The sequence below is a fragment of the Theobroma umbraticum genome, unplaced genomic scaffold (genome assembly GCF_002168275.2).
Source record: "Theobroma umbraticum cultivar Fairchild unplaced genomic scaffold, ASM216827v3 scaffold_204.0, whole genome shotgun sequence".
In the NCBI taxonomy this organism is placed as follows: domain Eukaryota; kingdom Viridiplantae; phylum Streptophyta; class Magnoliopsida; order Malvales; family Malvaceae; genus Theobroma; species Theobroma umbraticum.
Genome location: NW_018397267.1, coordinates 3,634,224 through 3,661,614, shown reverse-complemented (window position 1 = coordinate 3,661,614; position 27,391 = coordinate 3,634,224). Strand labels below are relative to the sequence as shown.

General features: G+C 36.7%; 7 protein-coding genes and 1 non-coding gene across 9 annotated transcripts; 1 reads left to right on the top strand and 7 right to left on the bottom strand.

Annotated features, from left to right (window-relative positions):
* Positions 1–1,511: 1,511 nt before the first annotated feature.
* On the bottom strand, positions 1,512–2,940 carry LOC149526698 (basic helix-loop-helix (bHLH) DNA-binding superfamily protein). The gene has a single exon (XM_089784982.1). The coding sequence runs from the start codon at positions 2,674–2,676 to the stop codon at positions 1,945–1,947; it is 732 nt and encodes a 243-aa protein (XP_089641108.1). The 5' UTR covers positions 2,677–2,940; the 3' UTR covers positions 1,512–1,944.
* Positions 2,941–3,803: 863 nt separating this feature from the next.
* LOC110424649 (uncharacterized) lies at positions 3,804–4,717 on the bottom strand. Its single transcript, XR_016351766.1, has 3 exons — positions 4,540–4,717; positions 3,970–4,104; positions 3,804–3,817 (listed from the first exon to the last, which is right to left on the bottom strand). It is a non-coding gene; the product is annotated as an uncharacterized LOC110424649 (transcript).
* Positions 4,718–6,430: 1,713 nt separating this feature from the next.
* On the bottom strand, positions 6,431–8,176 carry LOC110424644 (glucan endo-1,3-beta-glucosidase 4-like). Its single transcript, XM_021439260.1, has 7 exons — positions 8,030–8,176; positions 7,693–7,721; positions 7,364–7,598; positions 7,239–7,265; positions 7,038–7,066; positions 6,725–6,959; positions 6,431–6,631 (listed from the first exon to the last, which is right to left on the bottom strand). Exons 1-7 carry the CDS (start codon positions 8,094–8,096, stop codon positions 6,594–6,596), a joined length of 660 nt encoding a protein of 219 aa, XP_021294935.1. The 5' UTR covers positions 8,097–8,176; the 3' UTR covers positions 6,431–6,593.
* Positions 8,177–12,920: 4,744 nt separating this feature from the next.
* On the bottom strand, positions 12,921–14,325 carry LOC110424519 (major pollen allergen Ole e 10-like). 2 transcript variants are annotated; one of them, XM_021439106.1, is made up of 4 exons: positions 14,219–14,325; positions 13,737–13,765; positions 13,372–13,624; positions 12,921–13,104 (listed from the first exon to the last, which is right to left on the bottom strand). In XM_021439106.1, the coding sequence occupies exons 1-4, from the start codon at positions 14,280–14,282 to the stop codon at positions 13,079–13,081; spliced, it is 372 nt and encodes a 123-aa protein (XP_021294781.1). In that variant the 5' UTR covers positions 14,283–14,325; the 3' UTR covers positions 12,921–13,078. The 2 variants fall into 2 exon arrangements, with proteins under 2 accessions (XP_021294781.1, XP_021294782.1); XM_021439107.1 differs by lacking the exon at positions 14,219–14,325 and adding an exon at positions 13,879–14,208.
* Positions 14,326–15,824: 1,499 nt separating this feature from the next.
* Positions 15,825–17,257, bottom strand: LOC110424518 (major pollen allergen Ole e 10-like). Its single transcript, XM_021439105.1, has 4 exons — positions 17,151–17,257; positions 16,502–16,530; positions 16,137–16,389; positions 15,825–15,999 (listed from the first exon to the last, which is right to left on the bottom strand). Exons 1-4 carry the CDS (start codon positions 17,212–17,214, stop codon positions 15,965–15,967), a joined length of 381 nt encoding a protein of 126 aa, XP_021294780.1. The 5' UTR covers positions 17,215–17,257; the 3' UTR covers positions 15,825–15,964.
* A 3,032-nt stretch (positions 17,258–20,289) lies between these two features.
* FLS2 (Leucine-rich receptor-like protein kinase family protein) lies at positions 20,290–24,846 on the top strand. Its single transcript, XM_021438144.2, has 2 exons — positions 20,290–23,639; positions 24,151–24,846. The coding sequence occupies exons 1-2, from the start codon at positions 20,510–20,512 to the stop codon at positions 24,522–24,524; spliced, it is 3,504 nt and encodes a 1,167-aa protein (XP_021293819.1). The 5' UTR covers positions 20,290–20,509; the 3' UTR covers positions 24,525–24,846.
* LOC110423783 (uncharacterized) lies at positions 24,439–25,968 on the bottom strand. The gene is made up of 3 exons (XM_021438148.2): positions 25,760–25,968; positions 24,911–25,666; positions 24,439–24,569 (listed from the first exon to the last, which is right to left on the bottom strand). Exons 1-2 carry the CDS (start codon positions 25,805–25,807, stop codon positions 25,040–25,042), a joined length of 675 nt encoding a protein of 224 aa, XP_021293823.1. The 5' UTR covers positions 25,808–25,968; the 3' UTR covers positions 24,439–24,569; positions 24,911–25,039.
* Positions 25,969–26,117: 149 nt separating this feature from the next.
* LOC110423782 (chlorophyll a-b binding protein of LHCII type 1) lies at positions 26,118–27,169 on the bottom strand. Its single transcript, XM_021438145.2, has one exon. It carries the CDS (start codon positions 26,776–26,778, stop codon positions 26,296–26,298), a length of 483 nt encoding a protein of 160 aa, XP_021293820.2. The 5' UTR covers positions 26,779–27,169; the 3' UTR covers positions 26,118–26,295.
* Positions 27,170–27,391: the final 222 nt, after the last annotated feature.

Below are 27,391 nucleotides of genomic sequence, written 5' to 3'. Positions count from 1 at the left end.
AAAGGGCTTTAAGTATTGTTGCACAGCCTCTACTTTTCAATGTCTCTGAAACTGAGTTTAAATTGGTTAGCTGTAAGACATATAAGCTTGAAAAAGACACTGTTTTTTGTATTTCTTTCAACTTATCAAAGCCACAAGTACAACAATCTTCAGTAAGTGGCCTTTCAAGGTAAAGTCATAGTGGATAATTAACTGGCTTCAAAGCTCTTGAATAACAATGTATCATCTTGCTTTGAAATATACTGCCAAAAACATTCATCTCGAGAAATTAGCATTTTCTCGAACATTTGGTTAAACTTCAAGCAACAAACACTTTGACATAATGAAATGGGGCTTTTTATTATACAAATACTAAAAGAAATAAGCAAGTTGGAACCCCCAATGCCTAGTTCCACGAATGACAAAATAGAATCAAGAGGAGAGAGATGGGTCAAAATTGTTTCGGGAATGCTTGTAGACCTGGAGTTTAGTCACTGACAAGTCTTTCTGAAAAGCAGGAATTTTTGATACATAAAGCATCTTTTAATTTACCATCTTTAATGAGTTTTCAACCATTAAATTAAGTTGGTTGGAAAATGGCCAAGGCAATTAACAATAGCATTATGTTGGCGTAATGATTATAATGTTGATTCTATGAATCACTTCCTGAAAATAGCCAGCCTGTTTCCCTAAAAGTAGCCTCCGCACACAGAGTCAACTGTGGGCTACGAATTTATAGCTTGGTCGTAGGCTAACCCCACAACCCACACCCCACACACCCACCCCGGCGTCTGACACAAGCCGTGAATGGCCTGGGGTGGCCAGGGCTGCCCTTTTATTTTGCAGCGTAATGCATCATCCTACTGTTTATTTACATTAGATATTCACGTCAAAGAGGAAAGACTACACTCTAGTTTCGACATGATTTAGCTCTACTTCCATTACCATAAACCTATCTCTAAATTATAAAGGGCAGGAAAAACCATTGAATCCTGAAAACTCATTACAAGTTGAAAGTGATGGTGAGGGATATCCAACTTGGCGAGATTGATCCACGAAGTGGGTCCAACAAGCACAAAACTTCGCAGGAGTTGGAAAAGAGATATAAACAAAAAAGGTCGTGATGGTGCGCCACTAACACCACAGCCTACCGGCTCGAAGAGCAGGAATTATGGGGAATGAAAATGCACCATGCATGCATGACAATGAGCTCTCATATCCCTAAAAATATCAGCACACATAAGAGCATTAGTATTATGTATCAAGGAATCAAGACTGACACAGATTTGTGCAACTCATGCTCAGATACTGATAACTATATACATACAAACTGGATCAGCCCACCACCTAAATGTATAGACAGCACATATCTCTAGATTTCCAACAAATTAATTCCAAATATTTTGTTAGGGGGATAAAATCATGAGAATATAAAAAGAAGCAAAGAACGGACACCAAACAAGGACAGAAGTCTGAGCAAGTGGAGCTCAGAAGTCACAAAAGGGGATCAGAGTTCATCAGGGATTTGACAATTATACAAATACTTACGACATTTATTGAACAACAAGGAGTTAAAAAGTACGTGAAATACAGAAATCAAGCAGAGAAGAAACTACTAGTGAATATTTTAAAGTACATTACATTAACATTTAAAGCCGCTACTTGTACCATTTGGACAATGGCAACTAGAAACTTAGTACACATACTACAGAGACAGCTCCATCCCAAGTTCTCTCCATCCGAGAGAATGAAAGATGGGCTTCGAAAGTTTCAGCAGCAATTCGTGCACTGCACACCACTACTACTCGCATAACTGGAAATTCAAACACAAATATTAATTCTAAGTACCTGTCCTTATCTCTAGACTGCAAACCATCTGAGAGAGACAGCAAAGGAGGGGTACGCAACACAGAATCAACTTTAACTTCTAGAAGATGAGAGAACCACTATTACCACAATACAAGTTCAATCTCCATTATTGAAATTTCCAACTCCAAGCTTCTGTACTTCAACCTTGAGAGATTTGAGGTACCTAACAGCTTCATCAAGAACAGCTACAGTACCCATCTGATCAGCACCTGGAACAATACCACGTAAAACCTTCACCGTTTTCTTCATTTTCAGTCGCTTAATTTCAGGGTCACAACTACCACCACTACCTGAGGACTTCAGAGTAGAAGAACATAATCTATTCTTTCTTGGTTTTGAACAATATGCAGAGCAAGAATCAGCAGAGTCGCTTTCATAATTTCCAAAAGTACGTGCTGTGCTCATCTCTTCCTCATCATAGTCTTCTTGTTCTTCCCCTTCTGAGCTGAGTAGTGCATCAATATCATCCGAATCCTCTTTCAGAGAAGATGATGTTTCTTTTTCCACATCATTAACATCTTTTCTCTCATACTTGCCATCAATGTAAGTTGCAAAAATATTTAATCCATGACCATTAAGCTTGTGTGCAATACCAGGATTGAACATTATCTGATTTCTGTGATCAGACTGATCAAAAATAATGAAATTCTTGGGACAAACCTCTGAGGGTTGAAACTCAATGCCATGGAGTGGTGGCAATGGCTTTGAGCATGGAGGGAAAACTGTACCAAAAGCAGATGAAACTGGGATATGCATGTAATTATCACCCACTTGATCAGCAAGTGTGGGCACTGCTTTTGGGGGGTAAAATTGTTGGTCACCCTGCATTGAATGTCCTACTTAATCAAGAAGGTCACAACCGAGATTGCTTTTGGCTTCGAAGTTGCAATTATTCACTTTTTAAGTTGGAAGAAGGTTTGTAACAATAAATATGATAAGACTATAAACTAAACTAGTGGATTGCCATCAGAACATAACAGAGCTGCCTATCCCAATTACCATCAACACAGGTGTTTCATTCTGTCACAGCCTTATGCATAACACAACCAAATGGCAGACTCTCCCAGATCCCGGTTTCCAAGAGCTTTGAAATATTAGACTACGTAACAGGTTTAAGCAACTGACGGAAATACTCAGCCTGTGATAGCAAATAAAAATTCAAATCCATCAGCAATGCACAGAGAGCAATCTGCTCAGCCAAAAAACAGAAGATACTTGGTCCACTGACTATGTGGTATTACTCAATAAAATGAACAGAAACTTCAATCATGGTTGATGTTTTCTAGTAGCTTTTACAATTCTACTTTCATATGGAAGCCCATTAAAATGGTAAAAATTTCCACAAGTTTTCTACATGTCTGGACCTGTTGAGCTCACAACTTAGAAAATACACGACAGGAAAGAGAAATGAAAAGATATATGACAGATGTCTACTGTCGTGCATTACTCAAATTTAAATATAACTTCCTTCTCTTCAACTACAACAAACATAAATACACACACATATCCCCACACACGTGCAGGTCTCTGTGCATGTGCTATGTCCTGTGTGCATTAGGGAGACAGAGTTTTCTAATCAGTCAGTTGACAACTGAAAATCAAGAGGGATATTCAACCTATTACAATCATGCTACCACAAAATTAACAACAAAGCCATAAATGACATAGCATGGATTTATTTAAGACAATTTTTTAGGCATTTCAAACCATAAACAACACAGCGGAACAGCAACATAGCGAAACCCAAGACAGGTAAGAAAGAAATTTACCTGACAAACTTGAACTAACTGATAGTATGCAACAACACCAACGCTCATTTTAATCTTTCCAACTTCCTTAACTGCTCGATATCTCTTTATGGTTACTGCAATGTACATTCTCACACCTCCAACCAAATTTTTTTTTTTCAATCACCAATGACACTAAGTTGAATGAACTGAATCGCCTTCCAGATTCAAATCAAATTCACCTACAGCAGTAGAATAATTCCTTAGTAAAATAACCAGCAGTCACAAGCACATTAAAGTTTGAATTTTCAGTCTTATTCTGAAAAATTATAAGGCAAGCCAGCTATCATCATGTAAATTAAAACATATAGAATTAAACTAATATAAAACTTACCAAAAGCAAATGAAAATTACAGTATGACAAGAAAGAAAACCACCAAGCGCATACAATTCACAAAAGACCACGGCATTTTGTTTATCTGCGACTTAATCCCAAGTGATTATTAAAAAATAAATCCAAGATTCTTGCCTGCAAAAAAAAAAGCACTAATTAAACAAATGGAAATAGCAGTTAAATCAAATAGAAATAATTCTATTAAGGAACTAAAGGATCTTCTATTAATAAAAAAGAAACTAAATAAAAGGAAAAATTAGAAAGAAAAAACAAGAGGAAGTTCAATATGACAACAGAGAAAAATCTTAGATAATAAAAAAGAAACACAAATATAGCTGTAATTTCAAAACATCACTATCCATGAAAAATCACCAATTTCTCAGTAGAACTAGAAAATAAATTGCAGAGAGAAAATGGGGAAAAGAACACAGAGACCTGCAAACATACCCCCCTCAACCAAAAAGATCAACAAAAGATCATAATTAAGTCAATATATTATCTCATTTTATGGGAAAAACATAAATAATCAAGCGGAAAAAAGGAGAATAAGATTAAAATAATCATCCTTACAAGATAAAAGCTCAAAGAAAAGCAAAAAGAGGAGAATAAATCGAAGGATTGGAAGCAGCCAAAAAGGAGAGGAAGGAGAGACAACTGGTCTGATAAGGAGAAAAAACCCCTAGATTTGCGCTGAAGAAGGTTGCAGAGTTAATTAAGAGAGTGAAGTTGGGTAAAATTTTTGGTGTGAGCAATTAATTTCTTTTGTGGAGAAAAAAACATTTATTGGGATGTGTGAAGGCAGGAGTCAAACGCGGTAGGATTTGAGCCGTTGGATTTGGGGCGTTTCCTTGTAACGCGGAAGGGAAAGTGGCCGTTGGATGCACGCGTGACATTGAGGGGGAAGGAGTGGGGCTCACGAGGTTTGACGATTTTGCGTATCGTGGAATCGACTCTTCTTCTCTCCCCAGTGACTTGCTTTTTGGTTAAGCCCTTTTAATCCTTTGTTATTTATTAGTATTATTATTTGTCTAATCAAAAAAATAAAGAAGAAATTCTTGTGGTAAACGTGGCCTAATGTGTTTCAATAATCATGATTAAAACAAAAAATATAATTATTTTTTAAAAACTAAATAAAATATTTTTTATTATATTTAATCAAATTATAAATTTTTATTTTAATAACAATCATTAACTATTATTATTTCAATTATAATTTATTATTTTATATTCGTATTTTATATTAAAATATTTAATTTAATAATTGATATATTTTTTTATTTAAAAAACAATATTCAAATTCTCATATACCCTAATATTAAAAGTAACCATTTTGATATTTTCCTTATCTAATTATTCATAAATAGCACAGAGCTAATAACTATAATCATTTTATGAATAATTGTACAACTAAATTATTTGTCATTTTTCATTTTTTTAAATTATATATTCAAAATGGAAAATTCTTAAATGCATTTATTAAAAAATTAAAAAAAACAATATTGAGGTTAATATTTAGTAAGCATTATGCAAATGCCACAATATGTCGTGTACATGATTGCCTTAAAGGAAAAAAAAAATGCAACAATATTATGTACTATTAATGAAAGAATTTCATATATTGATTGATTTTTTTATTGAATTATTACAAAGATATATAGAAAAATATTGATGTTGTTTAAATTGCTAGTTTAATTGTGCCAAAAAGTGTGTTTCATTTTGGAAAAAAGAAGCATTCTTGAAAGAATGAGTAATTCACGTGTAACTACATCATGCGTTTAGTGGACAGCAGCATTCATGTTTGCTGGCTTTAATTGACTAATCGGACGACGTTTCATATATTCACCATGTCCTTTTTCAGTCTCAAGTTTATCGGGCCAGCTTAATAACTTGAAAAGCTTAAAGCTAAATATTTAAGTGACTTTTTATTAAATTAAAGTTTTAATTCAATAAATTAATTATCATATAAAATAAAAATAATATAATAATATAATATAAACTCTAAATTAAAATAAAAAATTATAAAAATTAAAATAATAGTATCTAATTGTTGAATATTTATTACAAATAATAAATGAGACTTACGATTTTATATAAAAAATATTATAATAAACTTACTGTATATTTTTTACAAAAAAATTAAAATTAAAAGATAAAAGAACAACTGAGAAAAAAAGAATTGAGAAGTGGATATTATAAATTGGAGAATAAAAAATTTTACATATTAAAAATTACTATTGAACATAATTATTTTAATTTTTATATATTTTTAATATAATTAATTATATTATTATTATTATAAAATTAGAGAGCTAGACAAATTTGGGCCTAAAGCCACCCTTACCTTTGAGCCGGCACGGGAGTTCATTGTATAATTGTTTGTTTTTTGATTATCGAAAAAGAAAAAGAGGAACAAGTTTTGCGTCAAAAGAACTAAACATGGCTCTATGAGACCTAAGACAACTTTTAGAAACTAGAGGGCAACAAGCAACAGCCCCAAATTATTCAAAAGCAAAACTGAAATATTGCAGGATTCTTAAATTAATGGAAAGAACATGAGAGTCTTGCTACTTTACTGTAAAGACAATATTGAAATTCCATTGTAGTTTTTCACAGCCTTGAGCCAGTTAGTCGTGAGAATATTGGTAGGCGCAGTTACCATAACCTGCAAAAGAATCCGAAATCCAAGCTCAAAACAAGGTTTATAAAACAATTCCCATTTTGGATTTAAGATTAACAGAAATGGGCGCCAATTTACTTGGATCATTTGAGACAAGGAGGCCGGTCTCCCTGAAGTCACAGCTCGATTTCTTTCTTCCTGTGGTCTGGTAGTAAAGATTCATGGCGTACGAGGCATGGTTAACGAGAGTGGTTGGGTAGAAGCATGCACCACCAGAATGAGTCGGGCCGCAGTCCACCTGGTTGCATGCAAAGTTGATGTTCTGCTGCAGCAGGTCATCGCTTGTTCCAGGCTTTGCCACGCACCAATTTCCCTGCAACCCCATAATCATTAGATGCCAAGTTTTACCTAAACTAGTTATTGAAGTTGACATATTGTTGCACCAAATTACCGATGGTTCTTGCTCTGCTAGAGCTCCTCCTGCAGAGGGTTGTCAGCGTCATCAAAGAGTAAACAGATTTTAGGCAAATGGATGACATAAACAGATTTTAGGCAAATGGATGACAGCTATAATCTGCTGTTATTTCAAAGTATGGATACCAAACGGAGTATCCAAATTCAGTAAATATGGCAGTTAATCATAATTACATACCGCTTTGGAAAGTGCAGTTACCATAACCTGCCAAATGTTACAAAACCAGGAACTGTAATTTACCATAAGATTAGCCATTTAAAGGGACTGGCAGAACTCAAATTGTCTACTCGGGTGGCACTTACTTGGATCAGTCAAGGAGACTACACCGGAGCGTCTAAAATCACAATTGGCACGGTGCCTGCCATAAGTTTGGTAGTACAAGTTCATAACATATGAGGCATGGTGCATTTGAGTATCTGGCTCGAAGCATGGACCGTCCGGTTCTATCAAGCGACAATCTAATTGACTGCAAACGTATTCAATGTTTGCTGCCAGTTCAGAATCGCTGGATAATGGATTTGCTATGCACCAAGTCTTCTGCAACATCATGGAATTGTAAACCAGCACTAAAATCCAACCAAAATGTTCAGGTACAAAATGGTAGAATGAAAATTTTTGTTCAAGAATTTACTTGTCCGTTAGCCATCTTTAGAGGACTTCCTGCATAAATTTACATTAAAGTCACAGATTAGATAGGATCATGCTCCAAAATATAAAGGTTTTAGTGTGCTTAACTTGAAAAAAATATATGCATTTCAGATGAGTATCCAATTCTAGAGTGCAAAATGTTGTAGATTAATGCTTCCATTGAGAAAGGACAGCTTGTGATGTTCAATTTCGAGCAGTACTGCTCAAATCAAGAAGAAATATTTGTCCCAAGAGAAATATACAAGGTTGAACAAGGAGTTAAGTTTATAGTTCCACTCCCCTACGCCAAATAAAATCATACAAGAATAACCAGAAGTTACCTGAGTACAACAATGAAAACAGAACAAAGAGGGAGAAAATGGGGAGGGTAAAACTTGGTTTAGCCATTTTGATTCTGTGAATATGGTCATGCAAAGTGGATTAAGATAAAGCAAGTTCAGAGTCAGGAGAGCACGCGTTGATTTGAATATTAGAGCTGAATGTTTAGTCCCAATTTGGATAGCTGCTCTTAAAGCATCCTCATGCTCGTTCTAACATGAAAATGGTGTGAATATTGCATTCAGTTCCCTGGCAAAATCACGTCCCAACAGATTGAGGGGGTTAGGTAATGCTCAATATTCATGTTCAAGGGTCCACTTGTAACACGAATCTCCTACACGCTCCATGTACTTGTACCAAAAGTAACCAAAACAATTGCATGCATTTTGGTGAAAAGAAAAAGTGATTGAAAGGCCCTGGAAGCCTGGAAGACAACTGTTCAAAAGATCAGAAACTAAATTCTTCAAGGACAGAACAAAACCAAACCAAGTACATTTAATTTAACCTTTTGATTAAATAAATATTTATGGCAAACAATTCTAGGTGCTTTTTGCCCTTTTAATGTGTGCACAACAGAAAGCTGTTAGATCCCCACAATGAAAGTTGAAAATTTGAACTGCTGTTGGCTTTCGCTTGAATCAATGTTTTTGAGCCAGACGCTTTTCGATGGAGAGGGTGTGAGCTGCTCTGAGGAACCTGAGCAAAGTGGGCATAGTAGAAAAATAAAGAGCAAAAGAACTTCCATGGAACATAAGTAATTCTAGTATATTTACTTTGGAGATACCAATATGTAATATATCTAGCTATAAATGCATCATCCGTAACCCTGCAAAAAGAGATAGCTCCAAACTATAGCCACATAGTTTTAACCATATTAAAAAAAAATACAGAAATCGGAAATTGAATATATGAAAGCTAAAAACAAAAAAAGTTTATTTGTATCAGTTACTTTGTCTTCCTGTCCTGTGCTCACGTTTGCCAGCAGCAAAGAAGAGGCGAGTATGGGCTTGGCAACGCATCAATGGTATTTTTATTCATTATATTTTTAAATTGTTGTTTTAAGTATTTTTATTATATTTATAATTTATAAATATAGTGATATATATATATATAAGTAGGAATGTTGAAAAATTTTTAAAAATGAAAAAATATACAGGCTGAAAAATGAAAGGGTCAATTCAACCATAGTTGCTTAGTATGTAAGGTACCGACATCTTTTATTAGGTATTAAATAAGTTTGAAATCAATATTCTAATTATAGGAATTCGAATACATGTATGACTGGTATATTTTTATCCCATTTCGAATGCGTAACTTAATTAATATCTTTATTTAAGTTCGATATGATTAAGAATATTTCAGTCTTACTTTCAATAAAAAGAGCATGGTGATAACATGAGCTTCCAAGAAGAAGAGTAGTGGATCTTTGTTTTCGGATTCTTCATAAACTTTTACCATGCCTGACTCAAAAGTTCCAGCCGACGCCGACGACGCCAGCTGCCCTTCTTGCAACAACTTGCTATCACCACCACCCCCACGGCGGCAGAGTGGGAGATGAGGTCTGTGTACAGAGTAAAACTAAGTAAGTCGGTTTCGTGAACGTCTAAAAGATATTTTAGTAAGAATCTGCCGGATTAGAGGACCAATCCTTGAAGAAAATCACGTTATGGTACTGTAAATCTTCTGAGCATATCGAGGAACATCCAGAAATAGGCGATATTAGGCGCAGCTTCAGAAGAGAAATATCCAGCAAGTTTTGCAACAAGGAGGAAAGTTAGTTTTCGGCGGCGGCATTGAAGATGGGGGCAGTGCGACGACTGATGTGGTGGTAAAAATCCACCTGGTTCAGGAGTTGGGTAGCCTCAGGCGTTAGAAGACTCGGAGGAAGCAATGTGCCCTCTGCTTAGAGGGTCTGTCCCTTGCTCTTAATTGATATTACCGTGCTGGCACATGTACCATCGCAAACTGCATTCTCCATGGCTGCGTACAAAACAAGAGTGTCCTGTCTGTCGCCACCATTTGCCAAGGCATTTAATTTGCATTCATTAGGCAGTGTAGAAGACATTCTGTTTTTCTTTGTTTTAGTTCATTACTGTAGCATATAAATCTGTAAGTAGAAAGTAAAATGTAATTATGTAATTAGACTCCTTCAATGACGACAACTTCTTTCTTATATGGATACTATATGTTTCCTGGCTAATCCAAAGTCCAACACTTTTAAAGTATAATTTTTTTTTGTTATTTCACTAGAGATCTAATAAATCTAAACTCGTTCAGAAGTTTCTTTGACAGAAAACAATTGTAAGTTGTGTTTCTTGCTTTCTTAATAGCAGTTCCAAACTTCTGCTATATCGAGCTGATGACCATGGCATATATTTTATCCCTAAGTGGCTAAGTTCATCAAAATCCCTTTCGTAACTTCCCTAGTTAGTTTTTCTGTACCAAGTTTTTGGAGTTTTGAGGGTATCCGGTGTTAGCTTTTTCAATATTTTTTGTTATATTTATTAAGTATCATAAAGTAGATAGAAAAAAGCCAAGAGAGTGGCCACAGACGCAGCAGAGCCGAAATCAAGTAGGACTTTGTCCATACAAATCCACCCAATTCAGAGTAGAACATATACCTACTTTAACACATTCGGAAAATCATCAGAAAGACAAACTGCATCATCATTGCAAGAATACAACCAACCTGCACGCAAGAACTTTAGGAGATAGAACAGGCGTGCCATCCGCCTAGCCTGAGAAGCATCAGAACAGACATATCATGCTGGGACCAAACCAAATCAAATACTGCCCCAAGCATCAAGTAAACCCATATATCGCAGTTATGCATAGAACATCTGCACCAAATTTAGCTAAAGAGTCCGCCATGGCATTTGCCTCTCTAAGAGTATGACCAAAAGCGATGTCACTTACAACATTACAAAGACTATCAATCTCATTGAATGTCTTTCACAGAGCCCTTGGTCTTAGTCTCCTCTCCTTCACCCAAACCAATGCTACCTTAGATCTGATTCAATTATCAGTTTCCTAGAGCCCACCCGAAATGTGGAGCAAAAAGTTTGAAGGCGCAAAATATATCATCAATTTTGAATAGTTCAAATCTTGGTTATCCAATGGTCCATAGAAAACGCCTCTTATGTGGCCTGTTGAGAACTTTTTTTTTTTTTTTGAAAATGAGAAGCATATTCGTTCATTATCACAAGGGATAGGAGTTCCCATTCAATTACAAGCAAGAGCCCCTGACTTTGGCAAAAATGCTTCACAAGAACAAAGGAAGAAAAGAACTCAAAATTATGGCACAGGCAAGTCACCTAAACCTTTGGGAATAAAAACAGAAGAACGCATCCTAAACATCAAAAAAAAAAAAAACCTAAACAAAAGAAACGCACCAGGTTATCCTGGAAGTGTCAATACTACACCAATCCGTGGTTGCATGTGTTGTTCGGGTAGACACAATTTCTAAGGTTTAACCACCACTGATTCTTTCTTCATTACCGCATTTCCCTCGCTCGATTTAAATCATTGAAAGCATTTTGATGAGAGAGCAACTCCTCACCGTCCTATTTCTGACGCTTAAAAGGAAATATTACGGCGCCTTTAGACTATTTTTTGATGCCTTTCACACAATTGTAGAATCATCCTCACCATCAGACTATTTTTTTTTTAATTTTATTTACAGTTCCCCCATGGGACTAAGTATTTGTTCTTGTTCCAAACTAGAATGCAGAAATGATCCTGTATGTCCTGGATGTAAGTGTGTCTTTTGGCAACTTGTTCTGAATAACCTGTGCGTTTAGCACATATATATTATACCCGAATAATTTTGCACTCTATAATAGTATTTGATTGTTCTAACATATGTCTGTCTCCCGGTCATTCTTAATATGTTAATTATGGTGGGGATAACATGAAAGTAAGAGGCAAAATGTACATATGAAGGAGATGCAGGAGTTGATGGAGTGGAGGTGCGGAGGTGCTGCACTAGACTATTTTTCAGGCAACAATTGCAGGGGCTTTAGTAGCACTAGAGACTTCATGGATGATAATGATATCTAGAACACACATCATACTGAAAATTTGCATCTCTGAACCATATATACACAACAGCTCACACTTGTCCTCTTTTATCTCACTTATAATTACCGATTTTGCATGGTGAATGGAAGTTTATATACAGCAAGTTTACGCGTTGCAAATATTCAATTCACAAGCGACAGAACATGCATTAGATATTTATGTTCAGGCAGTAATGTTGATTTATTAAACATTGTAACTACTAATTTGTTTACCTGGTTGACTTCTGAAGGGAATGTTTAATCTTCAAAAAATGCTACTTGTAGAATCAAGTTGCCTGTTAAATTTATCTTAATTTCCCTTAAACAGATGCTGCCTGCATGTCAAATTGGTTCCTCAAGAATCCATGGCGCCATGCCTTAATATAATCTGCAGCTGCTCAGTTATTTTGTCTTATTAATCACCAGAAAGGAGCTTATTATATGTTGTAGGATGAATTAGTGGAGAAGGATTTCAATGTAGTGGCAGAAGCTCTTGATATGAAGCAGTTCCAACACGTCAAAATCATGCATAATTTCATAGAGAAGTAACAAAAGCTGTTAGTTTTCCAGCAAGAATCAAATTGTATTAAAACCCTTGGTTTTTCTATTAAATATTTTGTATTATCACTATCACACACGTGTGTGTGTGTGTGTATATAGTATGTTAACATTTATTTTTTTTAATTTATAATTAATAACAGGTAATGTAATAAACGAATAAATATATAAAGAAAATACTTTTTAAAATTTTTGATATATATGGACCAAAGTTCAAACCACCTGTTATAGAATTTAATCTGCTAGATATAAATTTATAAATTTGACGATAAAGAAGTAATAAAGACTTTGGCTACATTTTATTGCAGACTAAACCCAGAAGCCTTCAAATATATATTGCATCTCAAACCTGTTTATTATAGCCCCTCACTGTTTATCAGTTATCTATAAAATTACCATTTTGGCTGGGAAAAAAAACAAAAAATCCCAAACCTCCTATGGATACTGGCAGCTTCCATAGCCTGCAATTAGATATGTGCAAAAATTATGAACAAAAAGGAAGATGAACTTCAACAGCATATTAATCAAATATCACATAACACAAGGTTTGATTTTCATGGTGAAATCCCAAATATATCATTGCGTTAAAAATTTTTAAAAATGAATACTCATAATTTTAAAATATTTATTTTTAAAAAAATTTAAACTTTTATCTTTAAAAAAATTATAGAAATTGCTATATGAATAACTGTCCTTTAAATTAAAATATCAGAAGAAAAGGGATTTACTTGGATCAGATATAGTGATTAGAGCAGAGCCTCTAAAGTCACAGTTCCAGATGTTACGGCCAAAGGCATGGTAGTAAGAATTCATGACTACAGATGCATGGTTGATGAGAGTATTGGGGTTGAAGCAGATTCCATCTTCTTTTATCATGTCGCAGCTCAATCCCAGGTTTCCAAGTTGAGAACAGGCAAACTGTATGTTGGAAGCAAGTGCTGTATCATTGGAGGAAGGTTTCGCAACACACCATGTTTTGTCCTATGAAATTAAACAGGGGAAATTGACTTAGAAAATTCTATCAATCAAACAACGGACTTTTCATGGAAAATAGTACTAGCAAAAACTATCACAGTTAGCAGTGATATTCTACCTGTCCATTGGCCAACTTCAGCAACCCCCCTGCATAAATAGCACAAGAAAAATCATTATGTTTATCAATTTGGAAACACGATAAGTAGTTCAGAATTTTGATAACTGTTCATCAACTTCACAAATCAGGTTCAAGGGCAAACCATTAATAGACAAGAGGAATTGCACCATGGTCAGGTCCACGTCAAGTATTTTGCAAAACAAAAGGCACCATATGATAGTATTAAAGCTTTGATTAATTTTTCTTGTGGAAAAAGAAAAGAATGAATTAGTTTACTTGATTTTGTAGAAAGAAGAGATAAAGCAAATGTATAATGGAGTATCACATCATTCACTCGAACCATCCTCTGGGAATCAAGAAGAGGAAAATATGGAAAGCAATGAAATGGAAAGTTTAGATGCAAGGCAATTAAAATGCATAAGTGTGACATGAGAAAGTTTAGATGCAAGGAGAAAAAAGCTAACAAAATGGAAAAATAATACCAGAGCTGAATGACAGAAGGAGAAGAATGCAGAGAATGGGAAGTGACACAATTGATTTAGCCATTGCTCTTTGGTTGCAGTAAATATTTCAAAGATAGTGAAGAAAGATAACTTTGGTAATGAAAATGAAGATAAAAGTTCAAATATATAGGGTGGATAATGCTATTGCCCCACCGTAATTTGTTGCTTCCATAACATTGTAAGAAATTCATTTTCTGTGAAAGGCTGACAGCAGCCAAAACTTTCCTGGCACTAGTAAGCATCTCCTCGCGGAGGGGTCAGTTAATGCTTAACGTCTAGCCTTAATGGTCCCGTTCACAGGGAATATGTTTTTCTCTCTTCTAAGTATGATTATTGAAGAAGACAAGTTTCACTCCTAATCAACCTATCCTCGTTCTTCTCAACAAGTATTAGACCATCCAGAGTACGTAGAAGTTCCTGTTATTAACGATATTCCCACTCAAACAGTCCAAATCTCAAAGGAATATATGATACCTTTCACACAATTGTACCATCAGACTACTTTTTTGATGCATTTCACCCAATTGTAGAATCATTCTCACCATAATACTCTTTTTGGATGCCTTTCACACAATTGCAGAATTTCGCCATAGGACTAAGTGTTTGTTCTTGTTCCAAACTAGAATGCAGAAATGATTTTAAATGTCCAGGATGCATGTCTTTTGGCCAACTTGTTCTGAATAACCTGTGCGCTTAGCACATATTATATCAGAATAATTTTGCATTCTACTATAGTATTTGATTGCTTTATCATATATTTGTCTCCTGGGGCATTCTTAATATGTTAATTATGGTGGAGATAAGTGAAAGTAAGTGGCAAAATGTACATATGAATGAGATGCAGGAGTTGATGAGTGCAGGTGCTGCACAAGACTATTTTCACAGGCAACAATTGCTGGGGTTTTAGCACTAGAGACTTCATGGATGGTAAAGCTATCCAGAACACACATCACACTGAAAATTTGTATCTCTGAACCAGACACAACAGCCGACATTTATCCTCTTTATCTCAATTATTACGGATGTTGTATGGTGAATGAGAGCTATATACAGTGAGTTTACACTTTCCAAAGATTCAATTCACAAAACAGAACATATAGCAGCCTTGCGAAGAACATATTAGATATTTATGTTCAGGTATTTGATTGCATTGGAGACTATTGGCATCGCAACAATATATCATTAGGCAGTTATGCTGATTATTAAACATTATAACTACTAATTTGCTTTTCTGGTTGACTTCTGAAAGAAATATTTAATCTTCAAAAAATGCTATCTGTAAAATCAAGTTGCCAGTTTAATTTATCTGAATTGCCCTTAAACAGATGCTGCGTGCATGTCAAATTGGTTTCTCAAGAGTCCATGGCTCCATGCCTTAATTAATCTGCAGCTGGCTAGTTATTTGGTCTTATAGGTTACCAGAAAGGTGCTTATTCTATGTTGTAGGATGAATTAGTGGAGAAGGATTTCAATGTAGTGGCAGAAGCTCATGACATGAAGCAGTCCCAACACGTCAAAATCATGCATAATTTCACAGAGAAGTAACAAAAGCTGTTAATTTTCTAGCAAGGATTGAAGTGTATAATGCACCTGTTATATAGAATTTAATCTCCTAGATGTAAACATATAAATTTGACGAAATAGAAATCCATGGAAGGAGTATAAAGACTTTGGCTACATTTTATTACAGACTAAACCCGGAAACCTTCAAATATATCTTGCATCTCAAATCTCCCATCCATACTGGCAGATTCCATAGCCTGCAATCAGATATATGTGCGAAAATTATGAACAAAATCAGATATATGTTTAAGATACAGTCAGTGTATAGATTTTTTACATTATTATTGAATTAATCGCCCTTTTAAATTAAAAAATTAGAGGAAAAGAGGTTTACTTGGATCAGATATAGTGATTAGAGCAGAGCCACCAAAGTCACAGTTCCAGACCTGACGGCCAAGGGCTTGGTAGTAATAATTCATGACTACAGATGCATGGTTGATGAGAGTATTGGGGTAGTAGCAGATTCCAGCTTGTTGTATCATGTTGCAGCTCAAACCCAGGGTTCCAAGTTGAGAACAGGCAAAGTTGATGTTGGACGCAAGTGCTGAGTCATTGGAGGATGGTTTCGCAACACACCATGTTTTGTCCTATGCAATTAAACAGGAGCAATTGAGTTAGAAAATTCTATCAATCAAACATTGGGTTTTTCATGGAAAATAGCACTAGAAAATACTATCACAGTTAGCAGTGATACTCTACCTGTCCATTGGCCAACTTCAGCAACCCCCCTGCACAGCACAAGCAAAATCATTAAATATGTTTATGAATTTGGAAACACGATAAGTAGTTCACAATTTTGATAATTAGTGATCAACTTCACCAATCAAATTCAAGTGCAAACCATTGACAGACAAGAGGAAGTCTACCCTGGTCCAATCCACGTCAAGTATTTTGCAAAACAAAAAGGCACGATGATGATATTAAAGGTTTGATTGATGTTTCTTGTGGAAAAAGAAAAGAATGACTTAGTTTACTTGATTTTGTAGAAAGAAGAAGAGATAAAGCAAAAGTGTGATGCAGTATCACATCATTCACTCGTACCATCTTCTGGGAATCAAGAAAGAGGAAAATATGGAAAGCAATTAAGTATCGAATTCAAAATTTTCAACACTTATCTACTCCTCCCATATCCAGAAGATATGTAGAAGATCATTAGAGCCTCTTATTTACCACAATCCATTTCAAGTTTTGATTTGAAAAGTAACAGAACACAATAAAGGAGCCCAATCCTAGCTTGGAATTGATCAATGTGTTAAGCTTATAACGCAAGGCAATTAAAATGCATGAGTATGATATGTGAAACCTTAGTTGCTAGGAGAAAAAAGCCAACAAGATGGAAAAACAATACCAGAGTTGAATGACAAAAGGAGCAGGAGACACAGAATGGGAAGTGACACAATTGATTTAGCCATTGCTCTTTGGTTGCAGTAAATAATTCAAAGATAGTGAAGAAAGATAACTTTTGGTAATTAAAATGAAGATGAAAGTTCAAATATATAGGGTGGATAATGCTATTGCCCCACCGTAATTTGTTGCTTCCACAACATTGTAAGAAAGTCATTTTGTGTGAAATCAGTCAAAACATTCCTGGCACTAGTAAGCATCTCCTTGCGGAGTGGTTAGTAAATGGTTAACGTCTAGCCTTAATGGGCCCGTTCACAGGGAAAATGTAAAGGGTAAGGGCATATGTTTTTCTCTCTTTAAGTATGATCATTGAAAAGACAAGCTTCACCCCTAATTAATTTCGAGTTGTAAGCTTGTTTAATCCAAAGTGTTAGAAAACCAAAGGAGCTGAACCGGTTAGGGACCTGGTAAAAGAAAAGAACCCACAGTTATATCTCTCCTGTCCTAAGAAGTAAGAACAATACTTGTCTTTATTTCAAAAAATTAAAAAAAAAAAGAATATATTTGTCTTGTCTCTGGCTGATCGCAGTCAAGAAGACTGGTCAACTTGGTCACCACCTTACTAATTTCAACCATATTTCTAAATTTAAAAATAAAATAAAATAAAATGGAAAAGGCTACTTCAAGTTGGTTACAAAACCGCGGGCTACGACAGAATCAGTTGAACAAATGCGAACTGCAGAAGGTTGGCATCAGTCGGAATTTAGACCAAAGAAGATTCCATCTCTATTTCTAGGGAGGGTCTGCTTGTCAATAGCTTTGCTTTTGTTATTGTAAGTTGTAAATTACAATCAGTTGTGTAAAATTTAGAAAATTTTGGATTAGAGTGTTAACATTTAACACTGTGGTGACTGTGGAGTTGATGATACTAAGATTAGAGTGACAGAGATGGAATCCGAGAGGGCCATGTGCGGGCACAAAAGGGTGAGAGGCAAGTAAAATTGTGGGCTGAAAAAATAAATGAGTGCTTTATATAATTATACCTTAATAATTTGATCGCCACATTAATAGAACTTTTTTATGCATAATAAACAGGCCAAATCTTTGCTTCTATCAAAAATGATAGTCTGCTTTGCATGAACCAGCTTTATACATATGTAGCATATTGTCCTTTTGTTTCGCTCTGGTGTTAGAATATTCTTATCAAGATATATTCATAATTTTCAATATATATATATATGTAGCATATTCTTGAAATGCAACATGTTTATTGTCTTCACTTATACAAGCTGGATGCCTTTTGTCAACAATTTGGTCATGGTTGGAGTCAAGTTTGTCAACTGTCTCTGCCAGACTGGATTTTGTTTTGGATTAAACATTAAGAATTAGACAAATGAGATTTACTAAACTCTTCAGGGAAAGGAATTAAATGGTTCAGGAAAGATTTACACATATGAATGGTCTGGAATGCAAGCATTAGGAAATATGGGGGCGCGGGTTAACATGTATTTCGTCATATACCCATCCTTTCTTGATGATTAACAATCCTTTTCTGTTTGATGAGTTATATAACCAATGAAATCATGAACCAGGGATCTACAGAATGCTGGACCATGTTGTATAGTAGAAGCGGAGTGTCAACAGAGTATGAATCTGACTGGTAACTTCCCATGTCGTAGAAGGAAGGATGATATAGACTGGTTTTTGTTGAGATAATGACATACACCAAGCAATCGTACTATAAAAAGAATAGACACCTTCCATACACGATAGGAAATTGCAAGCGGTCCTTAACAATCTACCAACTATTGTTGGCATAATACCACCCTCCACAAAGATAACTATCTCCGGTCTTGTACCAGCCTGACCCGGGTGCCTACTAGCTGTTCTTGGTTGAATTGTATAGCTTCTCATAGCCTCATGGTTCTCACGCCATTGAATGAAGTTCAAAGCTTCATGCTCTACAACTTGGGTTAATGACAACAACCATGAAGTTCAAACATTCCATGAGTAGTAGATTATCAAACAGGTGCAATGTGCAACACTTAAAAGTCCAACTTGTTATCATGTGTATATATATATATATATGAGTCTCTTTTATGCAAGACCCGAATATTCTAAGCTAGACTTTGCTCTTTTTTTTTTGAAAAGTCTAAGCTAGGCTTTTCTTAAAGGGTGTAAACAAAGACTCAAAATCCTGCTTGCAAAGTTCATAATATATATTTAAAGTCCAATTTATTATTCATCTGTGGTTTGGTTTTCTAATTAAGACCCGCTTAACATCTATCTATTCTACATATATTTATATATATATATATACTGTTTTATGACAGATAATATGAATTTTCTACAGAAGTGATATAGTTCACTAATCCTGACAAAAGTTAAAACGAAAAATGAGAACATATTCTCACTGTTTTGATTGCAAATGTGGCCTTGTGATATATTAAACTAATACAATTGTACAATTCATAAGGTAGAAAACATTATTATAATTGAGGCTCTTGAGATAGGGTGACTTCCAAACTTCAAATACCAAAACTGTTTTTTTCCCTTTATTGCTCTTAGTTTATCTCCTTTTTCACATTCTACATTCTAGAATAAAGCTAGCCAATTAATTCGAGCTACAACATACTAATATATCACTATATTATATTACTCAAATAAATTAGGCCCACAAACACGTCGGCATAATCTCTAATCTGTACTGAAATCTATCCTGTCTTGGTTCACTGGCTCGCCTGCTTTACTCTTTTGGCACCAAGCACTCAAATTGCCAAACCTCATCCTTTATTATTATTATTTTTTTTGGCAGTAATACTGCTGCTGCCCAGACCTGTATGGCTACATCCAACAGTGTCAACTACGCGTTTACCAGTTGAAATGTTGGACATTCCCCATTTGCCGCCTAACATTCTGGATTATCATTGCTACACGCGGTAGAAACCATAATCCACTGATATTGACATTGGCTTAGAATTAATGAAATGCATATTGGATTAATTATGTAATTTGGTTTCTGACAGGAGTGGTATGTGGATCAGTCAACGATTTTGGAATCGACTTCTCCTTCCCTGTTAGCTTGTAAAAATATAAGGAAAACGACTCCGTGGGTTTGCACATATCTTTTTCCATAGAAAATAACCAGTAAGTTATTATCACTGAGCTGAAAGTCAAGGATATGATGCTCAGTTGGACTTCAAAAACTCCTTGCAGTCATTGACTAATGATGTGATGTCAAGTTGATGAGGGTTTTCCGGATCATTGATTGGTTGGCAATTTGCATATAAGCGTGTCATTTGATCCAAATTTGTCATCAGTTTCTTTCAAAACAGCTTTTCAGTAATATTACTCTAGCCAGCAATGGTGTCAAAATGTGTCAGTTTAATCATAATCGTACTTTGTTCTGTTTTAGTTAATGTACTGTGTGCAGAACCAAGCTTGGAAGTTGAAGTTGAGGCCCTGCAGGCGTTCAAACGTTCTATCACTCATGAACCGTTAGGACAACTTGCAGATTGGACAGAGGCAAATCATCACTGCAACTGGTCTGGTATTGCCTGTGACCCTTCCTCGAGTCGAGTCATTTCAATCTCCCTGGTTGATAAGCAGCTCAAAGGGGAGATATCTCCATTCCTCGGAAATCTTTCAAGCCTCCAGGTTCTTGATTTAAGTTCAAATTCATTCTCAGGTCATATTCCACCTCAACTAGGACTGTGCTCCCAGCTTTCTGAACTGACTCTTTACAACAACTCTCTGTCGGGTCCAATTCCACCAGAAATAGGAAATCTTAGAAATCTGCAGTTAATAGATTTAGGTGATAACTCTTTGAATGGAAGCATCCCTGATAGCATTTGCAGCTGCACTTCCTTGTTAGCTCTTGGTATTATTTTTAACAATCTCACAGGCACAATTCCAAAAGACATAGGAAACTTGGTTAATCTTCAAATTTTGGTAGCATATGGCAACAATTTGCAAGGTTCAATACCAGTTTCCATTGGCATGTTGGGAGCTTTGCAATCTTTAGACCTAAGTGAAAACCAACTGTCTGGAGTAATACCTTCACAGATAGGGAATTTGTCGAGCTTAGAATATCTTCTTCTTTTTAAGAACTCACTCGTGGGAGAAATTCCATCTGAACTAGGTCATTGTAGGATGCTTCTGGCCCTTGAACTCTACACCAACAAGTTCACGGGAGCCATTCCTTCTGAGCATGGAAATTTGATTCACTTACAAACTTTAAGATTATATGAGAATAGGTTGAATTCCACAATTCCTCTCTCTCTATTCCAATTGAAATCATTAACCCATTTAGGACTCTCGGTGAATGAGTTGACTGGGACAGTACCTAAGGAGCTTGGATCTCTGAGCTCATTAGAGGTACTGACCCTGCATTCCAATAAGCTCAGGGGGGAGATGCCGTCATCAATAACCAACTTGACAAATTTAACGTATCTGTCTATGAGCTACAATTTTCTCACAGGAGAACTTCCACCAAATATTGGGTTGCTTTATAATCTAAAGAACTTGAGTTTGGACGTCAATCTTCTCGAGGGATCCATTCCTCCAAGTATCATCAATTGTACCCGTCTTCTGTTCATTTCTTTGGGTTTCAATAGGATGACTGGGAAAATTCCATCAGGTTTAGGACAGTTGCCAAATTTAACAATTTTATCTATTGGGCCAAATAGGATGTCAGGTGAAATCCCTGACGACCTCTTCAACTGCTCAAATCTTCGTATTCTAAGTATAGCAGAAAACAGTTTTAGTGGATCGATAAAACCAGATATTGGCAAACTCTATAATGTCCAGGTTCTGAAAGCTTCCTTCAATTCATTTTTAGGGGCAATTCCACCAGAGATTGGCAATTTAAGCCAGCTCGTGACCTTAACCCTTTCTGGAAATGGTTTCACAGGCATAATCCCACCAGAATTATCAAAACTCCTCCTCCTCCAAGGGCTCTCCTTGCATGACAATGCTCTGGAAGGTTCACTACCTGACAAAATATTTGAATTGAAGCAGCTAACTTATCTTGACTTGCAGCACAACAAGATTAGAGGTTCCATTCCGGATGCTGTCTCAAAGGCTGACTTTCTTACATATCTCAACCTCAATGGCAACATGCTCAATGGGTCCATTCCAAATAGCATGGAACGTTTATTTCGACTTTCAACATTGGATCTCTCTCATAACCATCTCGCAGGATCAATTCCCAAGTCTGTGCTAGCTGGGATAAAAGGGGGGATGCATCTGTATCTTAATCTCTCTTACAATTTCTTAGAAGGAAGTATTCCAGATGAGCTGGGTATGCTGGGAATGGTGCAAGCCATTGACATCTCAAACAATAATCTTTCAGGAGCCATTCCTATGACACTTGGGGGCTGCAGAAACTTGTTTTCTCTTGATCTTTCAGGAAATAAACTTTCTGGTCCCATCTTAGCTGAGGTTTTTACTCAAATGGATATGCTTAGAAGCTTGAACCTTTCAAAAAATAAATTAGATGGTGAAATTCCGGAAAACTTGGCAAAATTGAAGCATCTAAGCTCCTTGGACCTTTCTCAGAATGAACTGAAGGGTAATATTCCTGAGAGCTTTACCAATAGTTCCAGCTTGAAACATCTCAATCTTTCATTTAATCAACTTGAAGGCCATGTTCCTGAGAATGGCATATTCAAAACTATCAATTCATCAAGTTTGGTAGGAAATACAGCTCTCTGTGGAAACAAATTTCTCAGGTCATGCAGCAAGAGAAGTTCACACCGATTTTCCAGAAAGGCAGTAATAATTCTCACCATCGTTGGATCAGTTTCTGTACTACTAATCCTACTAGCAGTCTCAATCCTCATCCAGCGTGCCAAAAAGAGCAAACCTGTGAAGTTGGAAAATCCAGAACCAGATTTTACACCACCAGTTCTAAAAAGGTTTGATGAAATGGAATTACAAAATGCTACAAATTCCTTCAGCAAAGATAACATTATTGGAGCAAGCAGTTTGAGCACTGTGTACAGGGGTGTGCTGGAAGATGGGCAGCTTATAGCTGTAAAGAAATTAAATCTGCATCAGTTCTCCAAAGAATCTGACAAGAGCTTCCACAGAGAAGTCAAAAACTTGAGCCATTTAAGGCACAGGAATCTGGTCAAGGTACTTGGGTATGCATGGGAGAGTGAGAAACTAAAGGCTGTAATTCTTCAATACATGGAGAATGGAAGTTTAGACAGTGTCATACATGGTTCAGTGATGGAACGAATCTGGACATTATCTGAGAGAATTGATCTTTGGATTTCAGTTGCTAGTGCATTGGATTACTTGCATTCTGGTTATGATTTCCCCATTGTGCATTGTGATTTGAAGCCTTCAAATATACTTCTGGATGGAGATTGGGTCGCACATGTTAGTGACTTTGGAACAGCTCGCATGCTGGATGTCCATCTCCAGGATGGCAGCAGCCTTTCCTCGTCATCTGCATTTGAAGGCACTATTGGCTACATGGCACCTGGTAAACTTCAAGTACTCTAAATTATTAAAGCACATCTCGATTTCTCTATATGCAAGAAATTTTCCCAATCTTGCAAATATTTTCAGAATCAGCAACATTGTTCAACCATTCGAACACTGGAATTCCTTCATAAGTGATGTTCAAATGACAATACTTAAAACAATTACATGATTATGCATTTTCATTTGCATTGGTAAATGACAGTGTCTAAGTTTTGCATGAATATATCAGATTTGAAAACCATAAATACAATCTTTTAGTATGCAGAATGATTATTGAAACCATGATTTGATGCCTACTAATGTGCATCTGGTTCTGTCATAAAAATCATTTTCTTTAACCTCCCATTTATAAATAACTAGAAGGGCTTATCACTTTAGGCTTGCTTACAAATCTGTCTTCTTTTATTCTTCCCCTAAATTAAAACTTATTTTTTATGAATCTAAATACTGGAACTCCCACTTTTCATTAGCTTATCAAATTACAAAAACATTACTCTGCTCTTATTCAGAATTCGCATACATGAGGAACGTCACAACTAAAGTGGATGTGTTCAGCTTTGGCGTAGTAGTCATGGAGTTCCTAACAAAACGAAGACCAACTGGACTCGTGGAAGAGGAGGGACTACCAGCCAGTCTGCGTCAACTAGTTGAGAAAGCCCTTGCTAGTGGAACCAAAGGGATCCTTCAAGTTTTGGACCCTGTGCTAGCTTCGAATGTTTCCAAGGAACAAACGGAAGCATTGGAAGATCTCCTTAAACTAGCGTTGTCTTGTACCTTCCCTAATCCTGAGGATAGACCCAACATGAACGAGGTTTTGTCTTTCCTTCTGAAGTTAAACGCAAAATACCATGACAATGATACGCGGTATCCTCGTGAAGAATAGAGCACTCGGCTGTCTTGGAGAAGAATTACGGCAGACTCCACTGCACTATAATGTAAGCAATGTATTAGTTGGAATCAATTATGTTTATGTTTTTAGTATGTAATATCTTCTCATAATGAATAATTTCAGTTTCCTCGTGATCAAACTGATCTTTCAGTTCTTTGTTTTGTAATATTATCCTTCTGTATTAAGTCAGTTACTATCAACAAGTGAGAAATGAAAAGGATTGAATCTCTGGTTCTGCCTTTTTCCTTTTGGTGATTAGCCAATCAAAATCATCTATTACCAAGTCCAAACAAATGTACAAGTGAAACCAGTAATAATCTCGGATACCAAAAACAAAAGATAGTATTTTTAATTTTTACATACCAATTACTCGGACTCACCTGCAACAGACCGACATGAAATGATGATATGCAATTTCAAACGCTTCAACAATCAGACTTCTAGCACAGGGAAAGAAGAAGAGGAGACAAATGCAAAGAAAAGCCACTCAATAAAAATCCTGGTGTGCCTCAGTCCTTAGGTGGGTCAATCTTCAAGAACTCTTCTGTAACAGAAGGAAACTCTAGGCTTTCAAAATCACAATCATCACCACCCTCGAAAGCAGCCTTACCCATAAGCAAAAAAGCCAGCCTCAATGGCTCGCTACCATTCCTCAAAAAGTATCTAATCCAACCCTCCATTCTTTTCACTTCCTTCTCACACTTTGGTCCCTTAACCCCAACAATCTTCTCAAAAAATCCACACTCACATCCACAAGAATTTCCTCCACAAGCAACAACCTCTTGTTTCTTTCTTTTCTGGGTCTCTCCCTGATTATCTGATAAACCCAATAGTTGCATCAAAAATTCGATATCATCAACGTCGTTGGTTATCGTGGGCGGATCTGGAGGGTTTATTCGGGGCGGGGTTTGATGTGTTGGAAGGAATTTTGGTGAAGAAGAGAGGAAAGCTTGTGGGGGTTCACTGCTGTCTTGGAGAGTATTGCTTGTGTTGACGTTGGTAGGCTGGTCTAACTGTAGGTAAAGTGGCGTGCCTAAAGATTCTGTTGGTGTAAGATTAGTTTCTGGAACTTTGGAAGAAGTGGAATTGGATGGTCCTGAATCTGGTAGAGTTTCTAGTTTCAATCTTTTTTCAACCTGTAAGAAAATTGAAAAAGAAATGAAGTCAGAAATCAGGATTCGGATATAAACACTTGCACACTTCTGTATGCAGCGTCTGGTATTAGATACCTGTTTGAGAGAGGAGAAGAAACTCGAGTGAAGAGATGGCGGTCGCATTGTGCCGGTTTGGTTTAGTTTTACCCTGCTTTTAGACTCGCCTGATTTTTGTGTCTTTAAGATTGGGATTTGGAGTATTTAGAGTATATTTTTTAACTTACAAAATAGAAAATGAAATGTCGTGTTTGTATAATATATTAGAAATTGGCTGCTTGCTTGGATGTGTTTTTTTTTCTTTTTCTCATTAAATAAAATTTAATTTTTGTATGAAATTTGTAATTCGTTGTAGCAATGCTTCTTGCTTCGGTGTGTTTATAGAGAGATAATATAAACAAGAAGGAAACAAACAAGTAAACTGAAATAGGGGACATTGAAAAGAATTTGCAAGTTCCATTTCACTGAGACTAGCATTACACAGAGTTTAAACTTTCTTCTCAGTCCATACTAGTCCATACTAATTACTACTACATCACAAAACACCACTCTCAAATTCACGCTCAAGTGTGAGGGTGCATTTCTCACACTTTTAACATGCTGCAGATTTTCACTCACTTTCCAGGGACAAAGTTGGTGGCATAGGCCCAGGCATTGTTGTTGACTGGGTCAGCAAGGTGGTCAGCCAAATTCTCCAATGGTCCCTTTCCGGTGACGATGGCCTGGACGAAGAATCCGAACATTGAGAACATCGCCAATCGGCCGTTCTTGATCTCCTTCACCTTAAGCTCAGCGAATGCATCTGGGTCGTCAGCAAGACCCAATGGGTCGAAGCTGCCACCTGGGTACAATGGGTCAGTCACCTCACCGAGGGGTCCACCAGCAATGCGGTAACCCTCCACAGCTCCCATCAAGACAACTTGGCAGGCCCAGATGGCCAAGATGCTTTGAGCGTGGATCAAGCCAGGGTTGCCCAAGTAGTCAAGTCCACCCTCGCTGAAAATCTGGGATCCAGCCTTGAACCACACGGCCTCACCGAACTTGACTCCATTCCTGGCCAGAAGCTCAGGGAAAACACATCCAAGAGCTCCCAACATGGCCCATCTGCAGTGGATGACTTCGAGCTCACGGTTCCTGGCGAAGGTCTCTGGGTCAGCAGAGAGCCCAGCAGTGTCCCACCGTAGTCACCGGGGAACTTCGCAGTCAAGTATGATGGAGGGTCACCAGAGAGTGGGCCCAAGTACAAAACTCTGTCTGGGCCATACCATGGACTTCCAGAGGAAGGCCTGGTGCCGGTTTTCCTCATAGAAACACGGCCATTGCCCTGGATTTCAGGGGCGGATGGAGAGAGCTTCACAGCTTTTCCGGCGAAGGATGGGGAAGAGAGGGCCATGGTTGCAGCTGCCATTGTACAATTGAGTGTTGAATAAGCAGTGGAAGGAACTTGTTGTCGAAGGGAGGTTGATGAGAGTGATGTGGTGGTTGGGCTCGGTGGGCTGGTATTTATATTTTTCTCGGGAAAGGGTCCTTATCTTAGGGAGATCTATATTTGAATTCCTATTGGTTTGTAACATTTTGGAAGTTCGATTTCCCATGTCTACTTGGCACCCTCAACACCACTTATCAGCGTTGGATAATTTTTGGGGTTCTGATGTATTAAAAATCTCCAACGGTTGTTATGTGTTCTCTGTTGTTCCAATGAGATTACGC